At 40.0% G+C, this 25,758-nt stretch overlaps 1 protein-coding gene across 1 annotated transcript in view; it reads left to right on the forward strand.

Annotated features, from left to right (window-relative positions):
* cbl (Cbl proto-oncogene, E3 ubiquitin protein ligase) overlaps positions 1-25,758 on the forward strand; it is a 36,979-nt gene that overhangs the window by 7,505 nt on the left and 3,716 nt on the right. Inside the window, exons 3-15 of the mRNA XM_020654270.3 lie at positions 13,094-13,240; positions 14,069-14,225; positions 17,248-17,369; positions 18,799-18,936; positions 19,673-19,760; positions 20,865-20,996; positions 21,183-21,401; positions 22,216-22,347; positions 22,979-23,407; positions 24,054-24,142; positions 24,318-24,524; positions 24,635-24,723; positions 25,140-25,382. Of these exons, the coding sequence (XP_020509926.2) occupies positions 13,094-13,240; positions 14,069-14,225; positions 17,248-17,369; positions 18,799-18,936; positions 19,673-19,760; positions 20,865-20,996; positions 21,183-21,401; positions 22,216-22,347; positions 22,979-23,407; positions 24,054-24,142; positions 24,318-24,524; positions 24,635-24,723; positions 25,140-25,382 (2,192 nt within the window). The remainder of the gene's footprint in view (positions 1-13,093; positions 13,241-14,068; positions 14,226-17,247; positions 17,370-18,798; positions 18,937-19,672; positions 19,761-20,864; positions 20,997-21,182; positions 21,402-22,215; positions 22,348-22,978; positions 23,408-24,053; positions 24,143-24,317; positions 24,525-24,634; positions 24,724-25,139; positions 25,383-25,758) is intronic.

Genomic DNA, 25,758 nt, shown 5'->3' on the forward strand with positions numbered 1-25,758 from the left:
GAGCCATTTTGACCGTTCCTCTGGGAAATCACATCACATCGTCACTTCATTGCACCAAGAGGCTGCTGCACAGAAAGAAATTCCTAGTTAAAGCAGAGGAATCACACACACAGTAGCCAGGCATTACACACAAAGACGGCTATTGTTTGTGCGCAAGAAGGCAGTGACACTAACCAATGGGTATCAGCCCACTTAAGAATGCTTTAGAATCAACCAATGATGTTGAGCCGCCACAGAGACTAGTATGTGGTTAGACTGCAGCTGAGCTCAGCACATGGCTGTGACTGAGAAGTTGAACAGTGAGGATAAACGAGAACTTCACCGCCTCAATGCAGACAGTTTGATCACCCACGTTTCACTGAGTTCTCCAATTCAGCCTTAATTTGAATATGACATTTGCTTTTACTATTTCCACCATCAGTTAGTAACATTATTTAGATGTTACTCAAAAGAAGATAAACACTACTCACACATTGATTATGAGCTTTATTTTCATAATCGGAGCTAAGGATCCAAGCGTGTCATTAGAGCTCTGAATGCAGCGTGGGTGGACATGCTATGTTGTGATGGCGTGCAGACTTCTCTGAAATGTCTTCCCCAGAGATTGAGACACGCTATTTATCCAGCCCCCCCATCCCATATGTTCCCCACTGACTGTTTAGCTGTAGAGAAGAGTAGAGTTGAAGTTGTGTAGTAAAAGCTTAGTTTTTGTTGTGTTTGTTTCGCAACACTCTGCTAAGTGTGGTTTGAACTTATCTATTCTGTTCTTAGTGCTTTTCCAAGTTTTTATGTTATTGTGGTTGAGAGAAAGATAAAGGGTTCTATGATGTTCAGAGGAGAAAACACAGAGGGTGGAAGTTGGTCTGCTGTCTGTGAGTGAGTGAGACTGGATTATTAACACTGACAACCCATCAGCAGTCAGAATTCACAGAACAGAGTCAGTACTTCCTCTTTGTTAACTTCGCTTACTTCCTCTTCTAAGTTTTCACAGCACAACTGATACTTCTTTCTGACCTCAGAGTTGACAAAGACCCGACCAGAAATGGTAAAATGTACCTTCAGCCCAAGTGCAAAAAAAGCGTTTTCCATTTTAGCTCTGCCTGTCAGAGCGAACAAAGCATTAGAGTGTTGTAATCTCAACCATGTTACCGTGTGAAATGACACAGTCTGGTAACATCAGAGCTAAAGCAGAAACGATGCCTTGATTATCAGTTAATCAAAAAATAACTAGTTTGTAACTATTTTAATACCAGATTCATTCATACATCAAAATGAATAGCATATGCACAACAATTAACAGTATAATGAAATAAATAATGAAGTCCTCTTGGACTTGGGAACTCATGATGGAGGTCTTTCTACATTTTGTGGTATTTAAGAAAATCCAGGATATTACGTATGTAGTGCTGCGGCCAACATTAATTATGAAAGTATGTTTTAAAAATCTTCCATTGAATTTATTCACTGTCACAACTCCACAGCCAAAGTGAGTCTAATAAACTAGTATTAATTGGTCCTGTAATATGACATGAAATAACACAAATTGACTATTATAATTTTTGAGAATTGAAGGGGTCAATAAATAAATTCCCTGTTCTGTCCAACACACGGTTTAAAATCCAGAGATAATAACTTAACAGTTGTACGTGACAATGAAAAACTAAGAACTGTCATAACTAAAGAAAGAAACCTCTTGTGTGTACGATAATAGATGCTGATTACCTTTTAATCGACTTATAAGAATATGTTTCAAAAAATCCTCAAAAATGGTTTCGTATAAGTCTTAATAAGCTTAACTTGTTGTGACTCAGCTTGATCACATGCGAGATCTGTGTTTGGACTCAACGTGGGATATGATTGTTTTTGGAAAATTAGTGACAACATCAATATTGTCCTGTCCCACATTGTTAAAACAACAACGTAGATATTAACACACACTCCTAGTTATCAGAAAAGCCTTTAACATGCTCTTCCATGGGTCTGACAGGATACTGCTTGACCTTTCTGTGACGCTCTGTTTGATCATCTTCCGGGGCTGCTCTTTCTTTGTGTACTGACCACCATTGATAGGTCCTGCTGGTCACAGAAAAGTGGTGGGCGTAAAGGCCACAGGATGATGCAACTGAACTGAAGGAGAGGCTACACTGAAAAAAGGGATGGACCTGGAGCCTAATACAGCATTGTTCATATTGTTGTAGGGGTGTATTATCTTATATGGTCTAAATTATCTCCAATGTTTTGTTGACACACATCTGTTGCTAGAGGAAGAATTGTTGTAAAGACATGTAGGCCTGTTGCAATACCTCAAATAACTCAATATAAAAAAAAGAACAATAAGCCATTTGTTCCTTTTTTTTGCAGAGACACCTCGTTCAGTCCATATATCAGTAAATACACGGCTCTGTGTTTGACTATATAATGAATATGTCTACATCAACCAGATGTTTAATTTTGGACTCAGTATTTATTATTAGTTTGATATTTAGGTAATTGTATTGGTAGAAAATATTGACACATTTTGAACGGTGGTGTAATGTAACGAGGTAGTACGTTACAGTGCTCAAGTATTTTCTGAGAGTATCTGTACTTGTACTTGAGTGAGTTTTTATGTTTTTGGCAACTTCTACTCCACTACATTTCCACTCTCTCTCTCTCTCTCTCTCTCTCTCTCTATCTCTCTATCTCTCTCTATATATATATATATATATATATATGTGTGTGCAGAAAATAACATCATAACAGAGCTTTCTTATCCCAAAAATTCCCTCAGGACACTGGGTTTGTCTTATGTTGTTACTCTTCTAAGAGGTAATGATATTACTCTAGTTAGTACTGGCTTGTCCTCTAGGTGTGTGTGCTTATTTATAATTCATATTCACATCTGTCCTGTAGCTCTATGGCTTTGTTGACTGAAATGAGACGCCTCAAAACAGGTTTTGTTCACAAGCTATGATTGCTTTTAAGCAAAATGGGGAAAGGCCTCATATTGGTCTTAGCATGTGGCCACCAAATAACTTAAACCAACTCTGACCACATGGAAATGTTAACATGGCTAAACAACTTGACTTTCACAAAAGGAGTTTAAAGACCTTCTTATTTTTAAGTGACCCCCTTTTTCAATGTAATTTACATTAAAATATTAATAACTCTCGAGATTCTGACCACTGTCATTTTGGTCAACATCATTGACTTGTACTTTCACTATCAGTACCCAAGTACATTTAATGTCTGAAAAAGATACTTTAAGACTTTTGCTTCAGTGTTATAAGAAAAGATTACTTCAACTTCTACTTGAGTCTTACTATCATCTGTGCTGTTCCAGTTTACCATTTTCTGGTATGGTATTTGTACTTTAAATTAAGTATGGCTTTCAGATTCTCCATCCACCGCAGATTTGTTAGAGTCCTGTGTAAATCAAACGTAAAAAATGCTGACAAAGACTTAAAAAAACAAAAAAAAAAAAAACAGGCAATATAGCTTGTTTGCTTTATTATATGTTAATGACACATTTAATAAAACATTGCTTTCTCTTTCTCATGTGGCCACCATGAACAACCCTAAATCGTGACTATATGCAGTTTTTCCTGTAAATTATATTAATGATGTACTCTGAGGAACAACTATCACTTTTTCCTGACATTTCATAGACCTCATCAATTGTTGAATCAAGAAAACAGTTATCAGTTGCAGTCTGAAGCGCACAGTTAATCCAAAGAGTAAGGCACACATTCGTTGAGCCATACATTTGACTGCTACCACAATTGAGTTATTTGCTTCCTACATTTTTACCTCCCTTTACTTTTAGCTTTTTGTCCAATCTTTTGCACAATAGAAAAATGAATTCCACACATGCTTCAGTGATACATCAACAATAGTCGGTAGAGACGACTTCCTCTTGCTATTACTCACTCAGCCTTTTCACAGCTGAACTTACTATTCAGGTTTCATTAGCAGGTACATTTTTCTCTGAACTTGTAATGAAAACATTTTGTTCTCCATAACATAATTAAGTTTTTGTTTTGTTTAGAAAAGACTTCAGAATTGTGGTTGTGTACATTTTGACTATCAAACTCTGTCATTCTAGTAATCTGGTGTGTTTTTGTGCACCAATTTGGCAAAATGTGTGGATTTTTTTTCCCCTTTTTATATTTGTAGAAGGAAAATGATGTCATGTAAATAATACAAATCTGGTACTACCTGCATGGATGTCAAATTATAAAATTCTAGCAGATTTAAAGTTTCATCATGTACATGGAGTCTGAAGATGAACATGAAAGACACAAAGAGAAGTTAAGTAACGGTCACAGCTGTCTCTAATGAACGATCCCTCCGCGAGCTGAAAGCACATTCAATCAGGAGAGACTTAATTGAGAATGAACAATTATTTATTTAACAATAAATGTGCAACAATTTAGATTTGAATGTGCAAAGTCTTTGGGGGATTAGACTCCATCGTGACGACCTCATGTACTCAGAACGGTAATGAGGCCGACAGCAGGATAGCATACCCCCCTATGGAGTCTAGACGCTGGTGGTGGTGAAGAGGAATGGAGGCTATGATGAGCCTGAATCTGGACTCTGCTGAGCTGGAATGGAGGTGACTGGGGCGGTGGTGGGTTGCAGCGGTTGCCCTGAAATGACAGAATGACTGTGGAAGAGCGAGAACTGTTTTAGCATTTTGCCGCTGCAGGGTGATTGGTTGAGAGAGGTTGTGTCCGAATCTGGTTGGTTAATTACTTAAAGAATAAACGCCCATTATGAGCTGATCACCACAGCAGGTAGACAGAGGAAGTAGTTTAGGTTGAAGTGAAAGGATGAATGAATTTGTTAAAGAATATAACCAGTCTTCCTGTCTGAACTTACGCTGAGCTCCATTTCAGAGATTGGCGTCGGTGTTTACAATTCTAGGACATTTTAGCTTGTGTCACATTGACGTGTGTGTATTTGTGTAGTGATTGTCTGTACAGCAGCATGGCAGCAACAACACAAATGCTCTTGCCGAAAACTTTTCTCATCTTCCTCCCCTTTCACTTTTCATCCTGTTCAGTTGTTTCGCAGCTTGTTTTCTGGGGCACTGGATTGATTACCATACAGCCCCGCCATAATGGCATACAGCCATAACTGCATTTAGATAAGACCAATTCACCAGGTGCTGTACTTGGAAAGCTTTGTTCAACATGAAAACACCAGTTAGACTTTGATGATGGTGGCAGTATGAAATTTTGCAGAGGCGGGCGTCGCCAGGTGTTGAATGCAGGAAAATCCCTAGTTTTAAAGTTGACTTGATGCTCAGGTCACAGCTGGCTAATGCTTTCAGTCCAAGACTAAAACTTCAGAGCATGGCAATTTTTCTGTAGCTATTTAAAGTGAAGTGCTTCTGTGCCATAAATGATTGATGCATACAGGCCTGCGTAGACAGAGAACAACTTGTCATTATATGGTTCACTACCTTTGGTATTTGCAAATGTCATTTGCACCCATTTCTATTTTGGTTCACCAAGAGAGTCCTATCCTGAAATATGACTTCCTATTTTCTGAAAAACTACCTGACATTCATGTGAAACAAAGGGCTGTCTCTGACAGCACAGCTCTCTACTTTGACTATCTGAAAAGCCATCACATCGCTGCAGCTACAGTACTGGAGGAAAAGGTCTTTGGTTGCTGTTTTGTTGGAGGGAGCCATAAGGAAATGCAGCACCAGCGGTGCTCTACATTGATGTCAGATAGAATTGCTTACAGGAGAGAATTTGCATGAATATCTTAAAATAAAAGTGTGTCCCTGTTGGTCAAAGATTTAAGGAGAAAGTTTCTCCAGACTTTTTTAAGCATTAAAAAAAAAACTAATGTTGAGATGGTGATGAAAGGAAAACTATTTTGTAGCTGTAACACTATTTTGCTGGAAAAATGGTTTGTTGACAACACACCCTGTTCATAGAATGGAAAAGAAATACGCACGTGAACCTAAAGTATGCTTTGGATTAGGGCTGCTTAATTATGGCAAAAATTTCAAAAATATTGACGTCACAATTATTAAACATGATTACTCATTCATTTTACACCTGCATCACAAGCATTAATCATACTGAAACACTTACAGTAAACATTCTAAACACTTGAAAAAACGACAAGCGATGGAAAATCAAGCTAGAGAAAATAAATATGTTAAAGAATAATATTAATAATTGGGGTTGTACCGCTAAATTTCATTAGTCTACCGTCTGTGATTATTCAAATTTTTCATTGCATGTATTGTATTTAAAGGAATGGTAAAAAAAAAAAAAAAAAAAGCTGAGCTAAATATGGTGTGCCTAAAGGGACAAAATAGAATGTGATTTATGGCGATCAAAAAAGGAATGCATTAAATTCAGACCTTGATTAAATCGTGATTAACTAGTTAATGCTGAAAGCCCTAAACTAACTTGTTCTCAGGTAGTGGTGATGTACTCGTGTCCAAAATATACCAACAAACACTTTGAAACACTTACCGCACATGACAAAACCAATGATCAAAACGAGCACAACATTTCGGCACAGTGATCGCCCAATCTTGATAATCTCGTTTTCATGATCGCGGTAAACCAAAATCGTAGTTCAAATTAAAACTTGATTATTTCCCCAGCCGTACTTTGGATATCTGTTGCTTTATATAGCACATGTTGACCTGAGCGAGGATTAGACCTTATACATAGTCATCATGTGACTCAATTCCAGCTCCAGTGCTTCATTCTCAAGGTGATTGACCACAGTGCAGCTCTCATAGTGCTGTTTCACACTACTGTTTCACACTACTGCTTCTCTCTGCTGCACACACTATTTGATTAAAACTGAATGTGCTGAAGTTTTGGCTCATGCCTTTGTACAAAACAGATATGAATTCATAAAAGAAGAGTGTTGCCCCCCCCCCCCCCCCCCCCCCCCGTTAGCGCCCCAGCAGGGGGTCTCTGTGGCTTTTGTCATGATGGTGTTGGGTGTAAAGTAAGAAAGGCTTTTAGTGGTTAGCCTCGCAGCCAAACTACTCCCGGAGTGCGGAATGGAAAACACAGTGCACATTGCGGGTGTTTCAGCGTCAATTACATGTGCCAACACTTCTAGCTTGAGGCTCTATGAGCAGATATATTCTCAGCAGAGCATCATGGTTATTTATGTCACTGCGGTATCTGTGAGCAGCCAACTTATCATGTAGTCTTCACACCATTTAGATTATGGTGATTAGCATGACGCAACCCACTTGCTTGTCTGCCCTGCAGGGTACAACAAGCACTTGCTGTTTCTGCACATAGAGATAAATTAGCGAGATTATAGTAAAATGCACTTGCGTATGCGCAGATGTACAGTTTTATTTCCATTTAGGTCTTAAATATTCAGAAGTTTGTGTAAGGTATCCTTTACCATTAGTGTATTGTGTTTGTGTGTGAGTGTGTGTGCGTGCTGCCATGGCTGTTTCCTGATGGAGATCTGGACAGAAGCCAGTCCCAGAGAGTTCATTTGATTAAGTGATGACTTGACAAAACTGTATGCCCAAATTTCCAAGCACATTCCCCTCCGTTTCGCTTTCAAACTAAAACGTTTATTTCTAAATTTCTGCGGTTCTCTGTTTTGCATAAGCATTCACTGTACACAATGAAAATCCAAAAAAAGTTTCACCTTCACTTCATTTATTTCTTAAAACGTGAAAATATGCTGGTGTAACTTCCAGAACACCTTCCAGCACATTTCTTTCTAAAAGGTGTCTAAATTTAGTCTGATCCTCGGACAAAAAGTAACACCCATATGTTTCTAAGGCATAACAATTAAGTGTATTTATGGCAGTTTTATGTGCTTAAAACTGAAGTGTTTTGCAGTTTATTGCCCACAGGTTCTTTAAAATCTTAAAATGACTAAAATACTGAATGCATAGGGTGAAGAGGTCCAACGTTTACCAACATAGGTTGGTATTTTGCTTGTCTATAAGAGTGGTTGTCCTCAAAATACTTATGATTTTAGTTTTGTTCATCATACAAAGGTGAAAATAACTCACTAGCTTTTTTTGCAGAGGTCAATTTGTGTTTGATGTGGTTTTCCTTTTAAGCCTTGAGCAGAAAAAATAATACAGCTGCTTACAGCTACTTGTGACTCTTGCTAATCCAGACAGGCTCTCTTTCTGTAAGGTCGACCCGAGCTGGCTGTGCTGTGGTGCATTAGCGCAGTACGGTGCTGGCTGGCTAGCTGCGCTACTTTATCACAGCCAGCAGGAAACAGGAAGGGAGCAGCCAGCTGCAAGGTCAGAGGTCAATCTATAGCATGAGGGGGATGGTGGACAAAAACCTAGTGTTTGACTTGAGGTTTGGCTTGTTCCTGTGGTCGTGGTTCAGAGGAGTGAGAGAGAAAAGGAAACATTAAAGACACATGTCAATCCTCAGCATATTAGCAAACCACGCACCGCTTAAATAGCAGCAACAGTTTTATAAACACTGGCCCATGCCCAGGTCACGCACATACAGACACTCACTCAGATCACAGAGCTGCTGCTTGAGGATGGAGATAAGCACGCACACACACACACACACACACACACACACACACACACACACACACACACACACACACACAACAAACAGACGATGAAACGCTAAACTTGCTAAATCAACTTGTACTGCTACTACGTTTGAGATTGAACTTACTTTGCAGTTTCTGAGTAATATTCTGTGTCCTCTGTTAAATCTCTCTACATAAACGGTCAAAAAAGACACAAAAAAAGTATCTTTCACTGTGAAGATCTCATTCCAGAGACAGCTGTGCCACTCTGTGAGCATGATGCCAGTCAGACCAGTGTTCACTTTTTAGAACTCAATCTTTCTCTCTGTCTCTGTTACATACTTCACAGGTTTTTGTAAAGTCACACATTTGTTTAGTTTTTTTTGACAGAGCATCACGATTACCAAAACACGAGACCCTTCCTGTGCTTTTGCAGGCGTGATGGTTTCAGTGCGAGTCTTGTGCATGAACGGTTCCTCCTCCATGTGTCCTACTACACAATGATGGGGTTTTTTTATGTGCTACAGCTGTGACCAGTGGCAGTGTGTTAATGGGTTGTTGCTCACTTACAATATCAGGAGATTCTGAAGATGAACTCAAACATTTTGGTTCTCATGGCTCATACTGGTAATACAAAACATTTATGGCTTGTATTGTGTTCTGCATCCTTCTTGTAAAGAAATATCTCTGCATCAACCTGAAATTTAAAGCAATAGTTTTTTTCCTTCAACTTTTAGAAAGAAGAAGAAGAGCCATTCTTAATGCTAAGTTTGCCTTTACTCATAGATGCAGTGATACATTGCACATCTAGCACAAATTTGAGCTAGTCTTTTTTCTCCTTCATTTTGAGAGGACATCTGTACATACAGGAAATACGGGGAGAGAAAGTAGGCGGCAGTGGGCGGCAGTAGCTCAGTCTGTAGGGACCTGGGTTGGGAACCGGAGGGTCACCGGTTCAAGTCCCGGTGCAGACCAAATATGGAAGTTGGTTCACCTCCTGAGCACTGCTGAGGTGCCCTTGAGCAAGGCACCAAACCCCCTCCCGACCACCAGCTCAGGAGCGCCTGCTGTGGGCTGCTCCGTCACTCTGACATCTCTCCATTAGTGCTCATAGGTGTTCCATAGGTGGTCCATTAGTGTTCATAGGATCCTGTTTGTGTGCATGTGTGTATATTTCAGCCTGTGTGTGTGTTGCATGATAAACAGTGTCAAAACTGAAATTTCCCCTTGCAGGGATCAATAAAAGTAAATCTTAATCTTAGTGTATGACATGCACCAAACATTACCAGGAAAGGGAGTCAAACCTGCGCCCTGTGTCCCGAGGACTTTAACCTCTGTTCACCAGCGCTCCAATTTAAGCTCATCTTGGGATGTTCCCAGTGACTAGTTTCCCTGTCGACTTATTACAAATTTAAATTCAGACTTAAGGTAAGGAAAACACTCAGAAAACAGTCAAAATTGGGCACAATTTATTTAACACTAAACACAGAACGCAGCCTTTTTAAATTTGTTTACCAAATGTGGTTAACATTAGCTGTGCTAACATCACCAGCTTTCTGTCTCCTTACTTGTTGACATCCACAAGCCTGTGCTGGTTAATTGTTACTCATTGCTCGTTACAAACTGAGATCACCTTTACATGCAAGCTGGACAGGCTAATCTTGATGGAATTGTTTGCTTTTGGATGGGAAATGAAAAGTTACAACTTATTGAATGTTTGCCATAGAAACTTTTAGAGACCTGCTTTAATTGCCCTTTGGCCTTTTTTAAAACATGTCTATCAAGCTGAGCTTCGTCCCTTTGGACCACAAACATTTTACTGCGAACTGTGGCTCAAAGTGAGAATCCTCAGACGTATCATTAGCATTGGCTGGTGAATTAGGAATGAAACTTCATGGTGGATCATAAGCTTGTAATCTTAAGCAACCTCTATCAGTGTTTCAAGTTGAGAGATGGGCGGGTGGGGGGAGAAAAAATGGATTCATAAGATGCTAAACCAAATTACTGTAGATGTGGAAATGAAAGCTTTCAGTGAGGAGCGATATATTCCATGCAAAATAAAAAAAAACTGCAGAGAGAGGATAACTGTCTTCTTGTGATTACATTGTAGATGAAGGAAGAGCAGGAGCTAAGGTTGTTGTAACTTAGATGAAAGCAAACGGGTAGAGAGAGCCTGACAGGAGAATGGATGAGACTGCAGCTTTAAGGCTCAGTAGGCCAGTGGGGTTAGGAGGCAGGAGAAACAGAGGAGGGACCTCCTGCTGAGAAGCTTGCTGCTGACTAAAAAGACACAGACATGCAGTGTCACAAACGCCTGCCTTCACTGAGATGACACTAAAAAGAGAAGACATTCCCGACTGCGTCTGCACGAGCTCCTCAGGGAGTACTTGAAGGTCTCATTTTCCACATTGCATCACTGATGAGGGGTGGCCCTGACTTCAAAGACTTACAGTCCTTGCATCTGGCTTCAAGTCTTGTGCTGTAGATTTGAAGTGGGTAGAACAGTTCAAAAGATTAGACACCAAGCTACTAGAGTGTTCACTGTTTGAGGATCATTTACTGCTGAGAGGGTATGAATTAACGCTTTATGGCAGTTTGCGAGCTATGCATTTTCTCTTTTTAGATGCTTGTCTGCTCCCTCTGAAGTAAACTATCATCCTCACAAGGGCTGGTCTATTTTGGCAGCTTCTCAACATACACTAATCTTATTCATCCATCTTCAGTGACTATCCTCCTTCCTCATTCACTCTCTCTCTCCCCTTCCCTCTCTCCACTCACAGTGTGCGTAGTGTAGTATGGGGCAGCTGCAGTGTAGTCATGCTTTCATTGCTGTCTCTCTTGTGCATGTCAATTCAGCCCGCCCAACTGCTAAGCACAATCTCCCTCTGTGTCGCCTCGTACATCATGGCTTTCTCAGCATAACACGCTGAATGTTGATGGGGTGCAGGGGGTATGGTGATTTTTTTTTTTTTTTTTGACCCTCCCATGTCACTTTTTTCTTTCCTCTTCCTATTTTTTTTTTCGGCTAGTCATCAGTCCTTTTCCCTCCTTGAGCATTGAACAGCCTTTTGTTACTGAGATCAAAACTTGGTACAGGCATATCCATTCCCTTACATCTCACTGTATGTCTGCATGTACGTTAAGTATGTGAACACTGCTGTGTTGCCCCTTTGGACCTGTGGCTGTTTCTGTAAGGCAGCTAGGGGCAGTTTGCAGTGGGGAAAAAAACCTGGAGCAGATACAACGCTATGAGTAAAATGTCAATATTACCGGCTGATGTCCAATCCTGACCCTCCTCTTTTGACTGCATATTTTAGAGACTGATATCCTTATCAAAGTGAAACAAGAATAAAGTGATACATTTCACTGGTTCCCAAAGTTGGGCGCGAGACCCCTAGGACAGGCCCCCCGGCAACGCATTACAAAAACATTGTACGCCACATTTTACTGCGAGCAAAGCACGGCAAAAAATCGTGAGAGGACTACCAAGTAAACGTAAAGGTAGACGTCACATATCTGTAAGTTTCTTGTTAGAATCCTCTTTAAAAGTGGCTTGTTGATTTTACTGAACTGCCGTTTTCTACTTTTTGCAGCCAGTATTTTAGATCATTATTTGAGTGTTATTGTCAGCCACGTCCCATCAGTGATTTGAACTACTACATATGGCTAAGATTGATCAAAAACAGGTTACTTTAATAGCTGACTGAAGAAATTAAAACTACCGTAAAACATCTGTTAATAGGCCGGCTTTAATTTTGACACTGCTTTTAAATATTTTCAAACAAAACTTGAAAGTTGGAACATTAAAGTTGGAAAAGATTGAAATTTAAAATTTACACCAGAAAGGTGATTTAAATAAATCACTAATTTGAACTTGCTTTGTTAGATAGCATGCAACCCTGCTTTACGGCCAGCATTATTTTGTCTTTTTTGGACGGATGTTGTAAATCATCTTTATATTTTGCGTCAAACTGCTTTCTCTCCTGCCTTTATTTGTCATAACATATGGAAACACCAGGCTAGTAAAAAGGACTGGGACATAAACCGGGATGGGCAATGACTTTCTGTCATTATTTCAATACAAGAGAAAATATAGAAGATCCCATTTTGTTGTTATTTCCCCCATTATTAGCAAGTGTAATGGCTAATAGCACTTCAGGCAAGTTTTGGAATATAATACGTGATGATGAATTATTCATTGTTTTTCTTGGAACTTCTTTTTGTCTTCATTTATTCATTTGTGACTGTGTACTTGGTAACACTTGTGCCTGTTAAAACCTTTCCTGTAATGCTCTTTTTTAGACGCAAATGTCAAACTGTTGGTTCAATAGTTTACAGCAAATGGCATTGATTAGAAAAACAAACACTTTAATCATCCAGCCTGCAGGTTGATGCTACTCATTTGGTAATACACACAGTGTTCTAAACATGGACATCATCACACCTAATGAGAATATATAATTACTGTGGATCTGTATTTCTTTCTTTAAAGCATCTTTTATGCCGTTGACACTTTGATCACAGAGCAATGGTAAAGGCATGAATCCCCCCTCTCCTCCCCTCCCCTTTGCTTTTACAGGCGAAACCTCACCAAACTATCGTTGATCTTCAGCCACATGCTGGCAGAGCTGAAGGCCATCTTCCCCGGTGGGACGTTTCAGGGGGACAATTTTCGCATCACCAAGGCAGATGCTGCGGAGTTCTGGAGGCGAGCCTTCGGGGAAAAGTGAGCCTGAATAAATATAACTATATGAGCATACAACATTGGTTTACCTCAGTGGTTTCAAACTGGCATCTTAGATTCATTTAGTAATTTAGTAATTACTACATTAAGGAAAGAATTATCTGAATCAACGAGCTGGTTCACAAATACAGAAGTCCTTGAAATGTTAACGTCAGAACTGTTGTTCCATGATGACACAATTCAGGTCTTTAAGTGCACACTGATAGGAAGGTTGTGAGTGCAGTCAGAGAAAAAATGTTCACTAACAAGGAAGTGTGAGAACATTTTAAGAGCTGGGTTTTCCCATGACTATGTACACTTCATTCATTATTCCCAGCTATCAGATAACTGTGTTTAATATACATCTTAAATCTATAGCATGACCTGTTGTAGATTTAAGATATAGATTTAAACACTGTTGGAGAAAGTACTTTAGTAAGCAAGTAATTGATTGAGTTTATTGATGACTATCTGTTTGAAAATGTTTTAGCTGTCAGGAGAAAAAGATCAGCTCTAGTATGCATGACCACTAACACCTCAGACAACTTCTGTTTGGGAGCTCCAAAATAGCCTCGACCAGAAACAGCATATCCTTTTTTTCACATGTGAATAATTTAACATTCTTAACAGGAAATGCAGTTTGTATCGCTTTTAGATTATTTATGGTGCACAGAAGAAGCATGCAAAAGACCAAGTAACCAAATTTAGAATCAGACATGTGACTACATCTTTACTGCACGTCCATTGTCTACCTAGAAGATACTATATAATGTTTTGACGTAAGAGTTCTGTTTTTTGCATCTGATTTGCATGGGTTGTTGTGTGTAACAGGACCATCGTGCCCTGGAAGATGTTCCGTCAGTCTCTTCACGAGTTTCACCCAATCAGCTCTGGACTGGAGGCCATGGCTCTAAAGTCCACCATTGACCTCACCTGCAACGACTACATCTCTGTCTTTGAGTTTGACATCTTTACCAGGCTATTCCAGGTAGTGTACACACACACACACACACACACACACACACACACACACACACACACACACACACACACACACACACACACACACACACACACACACACACACACACACACACACACACACACACACACACACACACACACACACAGCGGTAGAGAAGACAGAGAGAAAGAGCCATTCATAGAAAATGTGTTAGCCTTGATGTAGGAAACACATTTTCGATTGTGTAGCCCACAATGAACTCAACTAACTGGCCACTTCTTTTTTTGGCTAACAAGTTTATACCACAATGCATGCTGACCTTTTCACACTCTATGCTTTACTTAATTCTACTGACCCAATCCGATGCCTGTTGTCATACAAGGTCAGTCTGTTTAGTTTTTGGTTTTTCAGAGAGTCACACTGAGATGCTTTTTAAGGACAGTCTTGATTTTATGAACACCCCTGAGGTTTTACTTTACTGTTACAGGAATAAACTTTTGGATTGGAACATTTTTCAATTAGAGTTGTTTTCCTTTGCCAAACCCAAACTCAACTCAACTTTGTAATTGATAGACCAAAGTTCTGACAAACTGCTCATGCAAAAAGGGGTACTAAGCATTTATTTCTTGTGGTAATGCACAACGTAATGCATTTTATGGTGTTGCTTGTGCTGCACAGCAACTTTAAAGCTTCTTTCCCTCATCAGAAATAAGCTAGTGAGATGAAGAACACCAGGGAGAAAGAGAAAGGATAGTGTAAGGGGAGGGCAAAGGGTGTTCTTATCAGACATCATGTTCAGAACTTGTACTGTAATAAACATTGTAACAAATAAAAAACATTGACATATTTTACCACTCAAATGTAAACATTCCTTAGCGTTGTTTGAATTGGAGTTTTCTAAAACCTCTCGTGTCATATCTTTTCTAGAGCAGTGTATGTCCTTCATTCCCTCTGGGACATTATTTGGGCTACTTGTGTGACACAGACACAGACAGGCTTAATGAAGTCTAAACAGATCATAGACGTTTCCTATGACACTCCCCCATACAGGGCCTTCCTCTAAGTGTCCTTAAGCTTAGAGGAGGAAGTGAGCTTGTGGCCATTTTGAGCTCTGTCCTGATATGAAACAGGCTGAACATGAGACATATTTCTTATTTGCCAATAAAAGCCCTTTAAATATTTCATACACTTTCTTTAAGCGTGTGGTGATTATGAACTTCAAACGCTTGCTTGCTCTGATCAGTTGATATTTGTTAGGTACTGTATATCTGTGAGAGGTAATCATTTGGAGAAAAAAAAATGTAAGAAAATTTCCAGATAAATAATCAGCAGATTAGGTGAAAAAGCTAATTATCATTTGCTGCAGCCCAAGATTTCTTGAAGTAGTGACGATGTTGGGCACTATTTCAAAGTGTGACTTCAGAGTTCATAACCTGAAAAACTGGGATTTTCCAGAGTACTTTTGTAAACATTTGCTCCAAATGTCTGTTGGCTAAAAAACGTTTCTCTGCTTCAATTTGACAACTTTTAAACGTAAGACTTGGACCTTCTGTAGCTGATCCTGTAATTATGTTATCTAGATTATGTGAGTACAGGAATAATAATGAGTCAATTGAAGGAAACTTCCAAAAATAGTTTGCAGGGAGCGCGCTGTAACCACAGATCAACAGAGGGATCCATGGTGCATGCAGACTGACCTGTGACTTGGCATACCGTTACTGTAATCATAGCAGAAGGTCCTTATGCTTGGCTGCACACAAATAGGTGGTGTAAATATTAACCAATGCATGCGCTTTGACCTAGAACAACACTTGTCCTGAGAACAGGAAAGTGTGAAAAAAGAACAAAGTCAGTCTTGATTTCTCTACTAATAAGTAACTGAGTGAAAGTTGGAGCTTATTGATGTCACTCTCCTGTGAGGGTTGGTATTATTATTCACCGCTGTGAGGTTTCAGATGCTCTTAACACATAAAATAAAATGAAATAAACATGACTGCAATCACCTTTTTCTCAAGTATTTTTACTATAAGCTTATTAGGCAGCACACTAAAAAATATCAGAGAATGTAAACATGATACGCTGTCATTTTAACGTGATGTCAGTGTAGCATTTTGGGTTAATGAAAATTCCCTATACAAAGGTACATTAAATATGTGAGCATTTCAGTCAGCATTTATATAAAGAATGTGTCAGCTAATGCTGAATCAAGGCACCAGGGAAAGGAAAAAGGCGATGTCAGCACAAAATATTCAAGAAAACTAATAGGAAAATAACTGACACAGTATCTTAGCTTTCATCCCAGGAAATCGTCATTAAACGTATAAGACAACATTTAAGTACACAAACGCATTCAAATTTTGAGCATGACACAGTTTTGCACGTATTTTTAAGCAAATGTCCTGAGGAATCTACTCCTGAATCACCCCAACTTTTGTTTGCTGTCATGTATTGTCTTTAATAAAACTGGCATGAAATCAGAAACACATGTGCTACTATGACATAAAGATTTTATGCTCGTGTCTGAAAATGTTCCCCGATAAATATATGGGTCTTTACATCATATCTAACACACAGCACTTGCTGTTCATAATCAACACAAGCTGTGACTTTGGCAGCTTATTTTCAGTCTTGTTTGTGTGAGATCTACTTCCTGTCACACACCAGACCAACTGGTGAGAGAAATTGTAGAACCACCCACTCACCACCACACTGAGTCAGCTTTGCGTTAGTCTGAATTATTTTATATATTTATTTTTACATATTTCAGATTTCTTTTTCCTTTCTCGTTCTGTGGCTTCAGATGGTACCAAATAAGTCGCATGCTGTATTACATGCTGCAAATTTAGCTTGAAACGGTTTTTTTTCATTGCTTTACAGCCATTACAAAATCCTACTGAAGCTCAGTTCGGCTGTGTTAGCATCACCCATGAAGCAGTATATTTCTCCATTACACTGCTCATGCCGTTCTTGCTGTGTCCATTCACTCACACATCAGATGAGTCACTCTCTCATTTTCTCGTGTGTGTGTGTGTGTGTGTGTGTGTAGCCTTGGTCGTCCCTGCTGCGGAACTGGAACAGCTTGGCAGTTACTCACCCGGGGTACATGGCCTTTCTCACCTACGATGAGGTCAAAGCACGGTTACAGAAGTTTATCCACAAGCCTGGCAGGTAAGAAAGAGACACATGTCCATGGTAACAGACACACAGCTTGTAATAACCTCTTGCTGTAATTTGTTGTTTGAATTTAAGCATAAAATGACACTGGAAAAGATTCTAACTGCAGCAAAATTAAAGACAGTGAATACTGTTCAAATCTGGCTAATTTATAATTCTCTAAGGTAGGAATACAGCTTTCTCTCTCTTTGTCTCGTGTTCATCACACTCAATGTGAATGGATAAATTTGAGTTAACTCACTTAAATGTGACATCCATGAAGGGATTACCATATATATATTATTTACTATAATCATTTTCCTTTTACAAAAATAAAGGGAAAATACAAAAACAATTTCACCAGAATACAAGAATTACAGTGTTAATTCAAAATATTTGCTTTAACTATGGAAATAAAAACATTAGTGTTATATATCATGTTTTAATGTGAGCTTTGTCCTTTCTTTTACACATTTTTTAAAAATTCCCTTTATTGCTTGTAAAAGTTTTGAGCCAATTGGCAACGCCGTGGTGCATATGCACATAAGGTAGGAAAGGTACCACCACCACCTCATTTTGTGGCAGAAAAAAACCTTGGCTAGTGTGTGAAGGACCCAGGGCAGCATGGCACTGGAACATAGCATCAATGGTCTGGTTGTACGCTGAAAGCTGATGTCACTCTTTGGCCTGGCTTGTGTAGAGCCACATTGACATCCAAGCTGTTATTGGTCAATTTGAGTGAAGGATTTTGACGCTGTTACTTACAGTGCAGCTTACTGACCGTTTTATGTTCTGGTCACAGCAGCTGTTCCAAAAGCATTTAGATTGCTGTCATTACATAGAAATCCCTCCCCGCCTGTTACGCAGCACAAAACTCATTCCTTTGACTAAAATCCTAATAAATGCATCTTAGAATTAATTAGTGTAATTCCCCTTTTTTGGCCTTCCTGATTCACATACCAGCGGTCTGCAGCTTTCTACCAGTACTTTTGATACGGCAGTCGTTAAGACAACATTTTTTAACAGAAATACAATCACCCCAAATATCAATTTGGTAATTTTTTTGTGCAAATTTGTCAAGTAGGCTGGAAATTTTAAGGACCGGGTAGAGTGGCTTGTCTAGACTTGTTTTTTTTTTTTAAACAATAACTCTGTGTGTGTATTTTTGTGTGTTGTACTACTCTGGGATACTCTGCTATGTTTGTTATAGTTCATTTTTCTATTGATGTATTATTACTACATTATGTTTCAACTCTGACCTGCCTAGGGACTGCAGATGTAAAAATAAAAAAACTAATAGCCAATAAAATAGCTCTAAGCTAACTCTGGTACAATGCATCAAATGGCTTATACACATTTGAAGTTAGTTGATCTCTTTCTTTTCTCTGTGTAACAAAGAGTGCTTCACCCAATGATGTCGTATTTCCCATGACTCTTTTCTCAGTTACATCTTCCGACTGAGTTGTACACGGCTGGGCCAGTGGGCCATCGGCTATGTGACAGCGGATGGAAACATACTCCAAACCATTCCCCACAACAAACCCCTCTTCCAGGCCCTGATAGATGGCTTCAGGGAAGGATTGTAAGTCTGCTGGCATTGTATTCGAGGGGTTCAGTGTTAGTGTTGGCCCTCTGCTCTTTGTCCCTGTCGTCTTCAATTGATGTGGTTTGAATGAATAATCTTTAAGTCAAGCTTCCTGTCATATGCATGACTTTTCCTTTTACTACCTTTTCTTCTCCTGAAGCCTAGATCTCTGAGTCAACTATGCAGCCTTGCTTTGCATACCATGATTGAATCTGCCTCTCTGCTCTAAACCAATCCAGGCATATCATATTGCCTGTTCCCATCATCTCAGTGTTATCATAACCAGAATAGAAATGTTGGTTCCTGATGTGCAGCTCAGTCAGCGGTTCAGCTGGCTAGCGTGTCACCGATCTTTCTATGCCAGCGTTGATTCCTGTTTAATGAAAGCTATGGTTGGCCTGTCTCAACCTGTAATCAAAATTCAAACTGGGAAAACCTTAACGCTACCAAGCATTAGTTGAATGGTAATAACAGCATCTGACTCATGCGTAAAAGTATAATACCATACACTCATCAGCACAATGATGATATGAAATGTGGTGCCAGATTGAATGAATGGCATGAACAGATGTTTTCATTACTGCAGCCTGATAGGTATCCATGCAGCCTAAACACACCAACTAATCATGATGAAAACGATGAAATGAAAAAGCTTGTTGAAACACCCAAGGCCACTAGAAAGTCATTTCTGTGAGTACCTTCTAATTTATTTTCTTCCTCTGCATCTCTCCAGCTATTTATTTCCTGATGGCCGAACCCAAAACCCAGACCTGACAGGACTGTGTGAGCCTTCGCCTCAAGACCACATCAAAGTCACACAGGTCAGACCAGTGGGCTTCTCAGACCGTAACCAGCCTTTAATAACTTAAACATCCTTCTGGTGTTTGGCATTTTATTTTAAAGGTCAGAAGTCTTTCTTTTTGGCCCGTCACACCAATCAGTAAAGATCTCAGTTTGATAAAAAGGATAGAACAGTGCAGTGCCTGACCAAAGGAAGCAGAAGCAGAGGACACTGTAGAATACTAAACAGGAACTTACATACTTATGGTTAAAGGAAGAATATGTGATTTTTCCCACTTAAATGTAGCAGAAATCAGATATATCCTCTGAAAATAACTCTGTGAGTCATGACGGTCTACAATGAGTGTGACACCTGAGTCCCACTGTCCGTGATGCTTCCCGAGCTTTCCAAGCCGTATCTTCACTTTGTTTTTTACATCGCCGGGACGGCCGGCCGGCTTATCACCTTGAGTATAAAAGTTGTTTAATTGCGGAATTGGAGAAAGGAAGAATAACATGCTGTACTCACTGTTTATTTGAATGTCACTTACCGGTAAGTATTTTTAGATCACGGTCATTTAGTGTAAATTTACATGTAGTGTGAAGCTTTGACCTAATTAAAGATCGCTAGCATTAGCCTGCTAACACAACAATGCAGCGCAAGTTGTTTTGGTTTTATGCTGGTGCTCAAGGGCGACATCTACTGGATCAAAAAGTCGCATATTCTGCCTTTTAAGTAGCTTTTAGCAAGTCTTTTAATGAATACTATTTTATGTCTGACCTTTGTAACATGCAGTGAATGTGACTGTACACAATTAAACAACATGGAAAATTTATGTAAAACTTTCTGCTACGTAGGAAGATAATAAAATACAATCATTTTTACAGAATGGTTCGGCTGGTTGAGTCATCTCCTTTAACGTCACATAAACCGTTTTCCCACTAAAATGTCAGGTCTCATCTTCTGTTTATGAGCAGACTCTTTTCTGCTTCAACACAGGACTGAAACTAAAAACACGCCCCCACATTTTCGCTCCAAAACCTTCTGGGCTCTTCTAAATGATCTCAGGTGCTGTTAGCACTGTATGATGTTACATTCTGTGTTCAGTCATCAAGAGCTCACTGTTGTCTCATTTCTCCCCCAGGAGCAATATGAGCTGTACTGTGAGATGGGCTCCACTTTCCAGCTGTGTAAGATCTGTGCCGAGAACGACAAAGATGTGAAGATTGAGCCCTGTGGTCATCTCATGTGCACATCATGTCTCACTGCCTGGCAGGTACGGGAGTGGGTGGATGGAAAGGGGTTTGTGTGGGTTGGCTGCTCCAATTCAAGTATTATAATGTTACCTGTTGAGAGGATAACCAAGTGTTGACGTGCCCTTCTCTGCAGATGTAACAGCAAAATAAAAGCACGTAATAAAAAGCTTGAAGTGATTGCATCTGCCTTTCTCTCTGTGTCACAGGAATCAGAGGGTCAGGGAACAGGCTGTCCTTTCTGTCGCTGTGAGATTAAGGGTACAGAGCCCATTGTTGTGGATCCTTTTGACCCTAAGGACAACAGCGGGGGCTCCTGCAGGAGCCACTTTGGGGCTGAGGGTGCTCCTTCACCTAGCTATGATGACGATGATGACGACAGACTTGAAGATCCCCACCTCATGATGAGCAAACTTGCCTTCTCAAAAGTGAGAATTTGGAAAATCTTTGACTGAAAGACACAAAAGTTTGCAGAGTTTCCAGGACGGGCTGTTCTGTGTATTTTTCATTGATAAAACTCTTGTGCACTCTGCTTAGTTGATTTGATGCCCTGGGGGCCCCCATGGGTTCCTGCTGTCCTCTTATTTCCTCTGTTTTACTGAGAGACCCATCCCTGCACGGATGAAAGACTCTGCCACCTTGGCTTTTCATTTTTGTGCGCTTCAAACTCAGAGCTCATATCTCAAGTCTTTCATATCCATCTTTCAAGGTGCCAAAGTAGCTTTTTTTAGCCTTTTTTTATGTGGGGGCCTTCTCCTCTCCTCAATATTTTATGTGCCTCGGAGAAACTCAGTGCATTAGTCTGCTCATACAGTTGGTGGATACCTGAGATCACACACACTTTGATGTTGTTCTTGGATTTTTTTTTACTTTACTTGCTGACTCCGCCTCTTCTACATCTCTGACCATTTCTTTAAACGCACCTGTGCACTGTGAAGTGCTTAGAAGTACTTCATACACAATGAGTCAAGATTTGTGTGATTATCTATTTTGTGTTGAAACAAAACGACTCTTTGATTTATGTTTCTTCCTTCCACCCTTCATTTAGTAACAGTGAAGTCTACCATGGAAACGCAGGCAAATTAGAAAGTGGTAAATTCTGGCTAAAGATTGACAGAAGTTTGAGTCACCTCAGCATATGTGGATCACTTGAATGATGAAAAGTTGACTAAACAAAATCTGATTTTGTCAAATATATCTGCTCAGATGTTACCATTACTTTGTTGTTGTGTTTAAATCCAGGTGGAGCGCCCTCCGTCACCCATGTCCATGGCCCCGCATTCCTCTTTTCCTCCTGTGCCACCCAGACTTGACCTGGTATCACACAGACCTCCTAACCCCGCTGGTGCTTCCAGCCCTGGGGTCACAGCTAAGGTAACAGAATTGACATTTTTTGCATGAAATATGACAAAAGTTTTCAAGGTTTCAATATGTTGTTAGATTTCTTTAAATAAGCTTGAGGTAAAATAAGAGGACATTGTTTTATCGTAGAAGAAATGTACTCATTTTATTTTAAACTCTCTTAGTTGTCATGTTTGAGGTAACACTAAATTTTGATAATGCATCCATGGAGCTGAAGCAAAAATATTCAAATTAAAGAATAATTTAACTTCTGATGACGCTGTGCTGTTAAATTCGTCTGACTTTTATTGCCGCCTTAATACAAGAAAGGTGAATACAATCTTGCATTTTATACTCAACATTTTCAGAGTGAGTTTATTTCCAGTCACTCATGTTTCCCACATATTTCTTCTGAAATAAAGATGCATGGAAACAGACTTGTGAAAGCAGAAATCTTCTGCAGATGATAAACATTTTATTCCTTCTGTGTTTTTCATCTCACTTTTGTTACTGTTGATTATGAAGAAGAAAGCACAATGGGAATATCTTGTTGCTGAAAGGATTACTTCTTGCAAAGAAGCTCACGGTCCTGAGTTTCCTTTGATTTTACATTGATGTTGTACTTTGTCTAAGTGAGCTCCCTGTGTCTGTTTCTTCCCATCAGGCAGCATCTCACCACAAAGACAAGCCCCTTCCTCTTCCGCCAGCACTGAGGGATCTCCCCCCTCCTCCTCCTCCTGACCGCCCCCACATAGCTGGGGCCACCCTTGAAGGACGGCTGCAGAGGCGGCCCTTACCCTGCACTCCAGGGGAGCCCCTTAGAGACAAGCTCCCCCCTGCACCTCCTAACCGGCCCCTGGCTGAGTGGAACTCCCGGCCTGTCCCCAAGGCCCCTATCTCCTCATCCTCATCATCCTCATCATCCTCCTCGTCTTCCTCATCAACACAGGTCTCCAGTCTAGGAGGGGACATTCGAGCAGGTGTCAGGGAACTCTCCAACAGACACTCCCTTCCCCTGGCGCTGCCCTCTGCTCTGGACACACGTTCCGACTCACAGAAGAACAACAGCTCCCTCAGTCTTGACCACCAGCTGGTTAGAGGAATCACACAACTTCACACAGTCAACAAGCTTTTGGTTTTATTTGATTTAATTGTCTTTATTTTCATAAAAAAAACTTGAAATACAAAGGTGGCAACACAATCCAAAATGCTAGTACACTGTAACATAGATGTGGGTCAAAGCAAGTGTGAGTTTGTCTGTTAGTCCATGAACAGGAGTAAAAGTAACTTATAGCTTAGCTTAGCTTAGAGTAAAGACTTATGACAGCAGGCTCTGACGGAATGTAAAACCCATTAGCAAACCATGTAAAGTGTCCAAACTAAGATAATACGGTTTTAAGGAGAGAAGTTGGTCTTATCGTTTTGTTTGCTCATGATGAGACATTCAGAAAGTTGCAGCACCCTGCACAGAAAGTGATTTTTATGTTTTCAGAATTTCAAATAAATAGATAAAAGACTTAATTATGGATAGTTGCTTTGGCCATAGGTGAGTGAGGTGAGATGATTCACATTGTACACAGTTTTAATTACCTCCGGGTAACGATACAATAATAACTTGACTTTCAAGTCAATGTTCCCATAATGTCAAAATAATCCTTAAAAGTCATTAGTATTTAATCCTTTATTTCAAATGAAATGTTCTGCCCTTTCTGAGATTTTAACTCCTGCTTCTTTTTCAGAACTTTGCTGCGATAGCTGGTCCAGATTATGACAACCCCAAAGTCAAGCCCTCATCGTCAGCAAATGCCATCTATTCACTGGCAATTAGGTACATTACACTACCACCATAAAGAAATTACAGGAGTTGAGTATGTACATTTTCAATGAAATAATCACAAGAATCCACTATTTAAGGGTATGAGAGTTCTTTAAAAACTTCAGTAGTTTATAAGACAGTTTACTGCTCTGGTGTGACAATACTTTGATTCCCCCCCCCCCCCCAGACCATCTCCAGCCCAGAGGCCTGTGGCAGGAGAGGAAGCACGTGACAGTGAGGAGGAGTCAGAGTACATGATCCCCTCTTCCCGCCCTGTCCTGCCCCCCGTCACGGCAGCACCTGCAGCAGAGAGCCCACCAGTACCGAGGCCTCCACAGCCTCAGCCATTATCTGCACTCCAGACTCTGGCCCAGACCTCCACAAGCAACTCACGGTAGTTAAAGCACTAAGTGAACCCATGTACAGCAGTATGCATGGACAACGTGTCTTTGCTTATTACAGTAACTGCTTCTGTATTCTTATTGTTGTTGTCTTTTTTTGTAGGCTGTCGCTGACTGAATTAGAGGATAGACCTCAAATGTATGAAGCCATGTACAACATCCAGTCTGGGTCACAACAGGCCAGAGATTCAGGTATTTGTATTCACTGTTATCAGAAGGAACAGGTGGATGAGGACAGCTGAGATAAGCAGCCTGAGTCACTTTGATACATACTAATTTAATCCTCACCTTATTTTTTCCTCCCATTCAAAGATTTGCGTTTTCTCCACTTTAAAAATAACTGCTGATGGAACATCACTCATTCTGGCCAGCCAATCTGATCACTTACATAATAGTTTCACTTTTAATCAAGAACCCTGCCATCTGGAAACAACTCCTACTCTCTATGTGAGAATGAACTTAATCCTGATGTGGCTGTAGTGTTGACTCACCTGAAGTCTTTTTAGAAATAAATAATAATGGATCGAAATAAATAAAACCAGACACATGTTAAATCTATCATCTATCATATAATGTAGTGCTAACACTTGGTTGACAATCTTGCCCAGACTATTCAGAGTTGCCCCCTGTGACACTGACCAATGGTCCCAGAAACCAGGCAGCAGAGGAGAGGGAAGAGGAGGAAAATGGCTACGACATCCCGAAACCCCGGCTGCCAATGCCTCCAGCCAGACGGACCCTCTCAGAGTTGGGGGGATCAACTTGCTCATCTTCATCTTCCTCATCATGTTCATCCTCCACAGCTGCTTTCAGCCGCCTTTCGCTAGATTCAGATGCTGTAACTGCAGCATGTAAGTTCACTGATTTCCTCTCCTCTATAAAAGCACAAGGTAACTAACTGAGCAAATCAAAAAGAATGACAAAAGTGTCTTTAGGTCGAGAAAGAAATACTTTCCATGATTTCTGACGCTTTTAAAGCGTGGATTTCACATTTAAAAGTTGGAACTTAATATTAGTGATCACATTTACAAAATGAAACCATGTGGATCTGAAATGTCTTACTGTAACTTTTTGTTCATGTTCTTCCTGGCCAAAAGCAATTTAAAGTGCTGATTAATCACTATGTAAAAGTAGTGCCAAAATCCTGTGAGCCATAGTGCAGGCTTGAAGGTCCACTGTAGCATTTTGCTGCAGCTGGTGAGATTTTCCAAAAGCTCTCTGAAGTCA

Source organism: Labrus bergylta, chromosome 11 (assembly GCF_963930695.1).
Source record: "Labrus bergylta chromosome 11, fLabBer1.1, whole genome shotgun sequence".
Taxonomy (NCBI): Eukaryota; Metazoa; Chordata; class Actinopteri; order Labriformes; family Labridae; genus Labrus; species Labrus bergylta.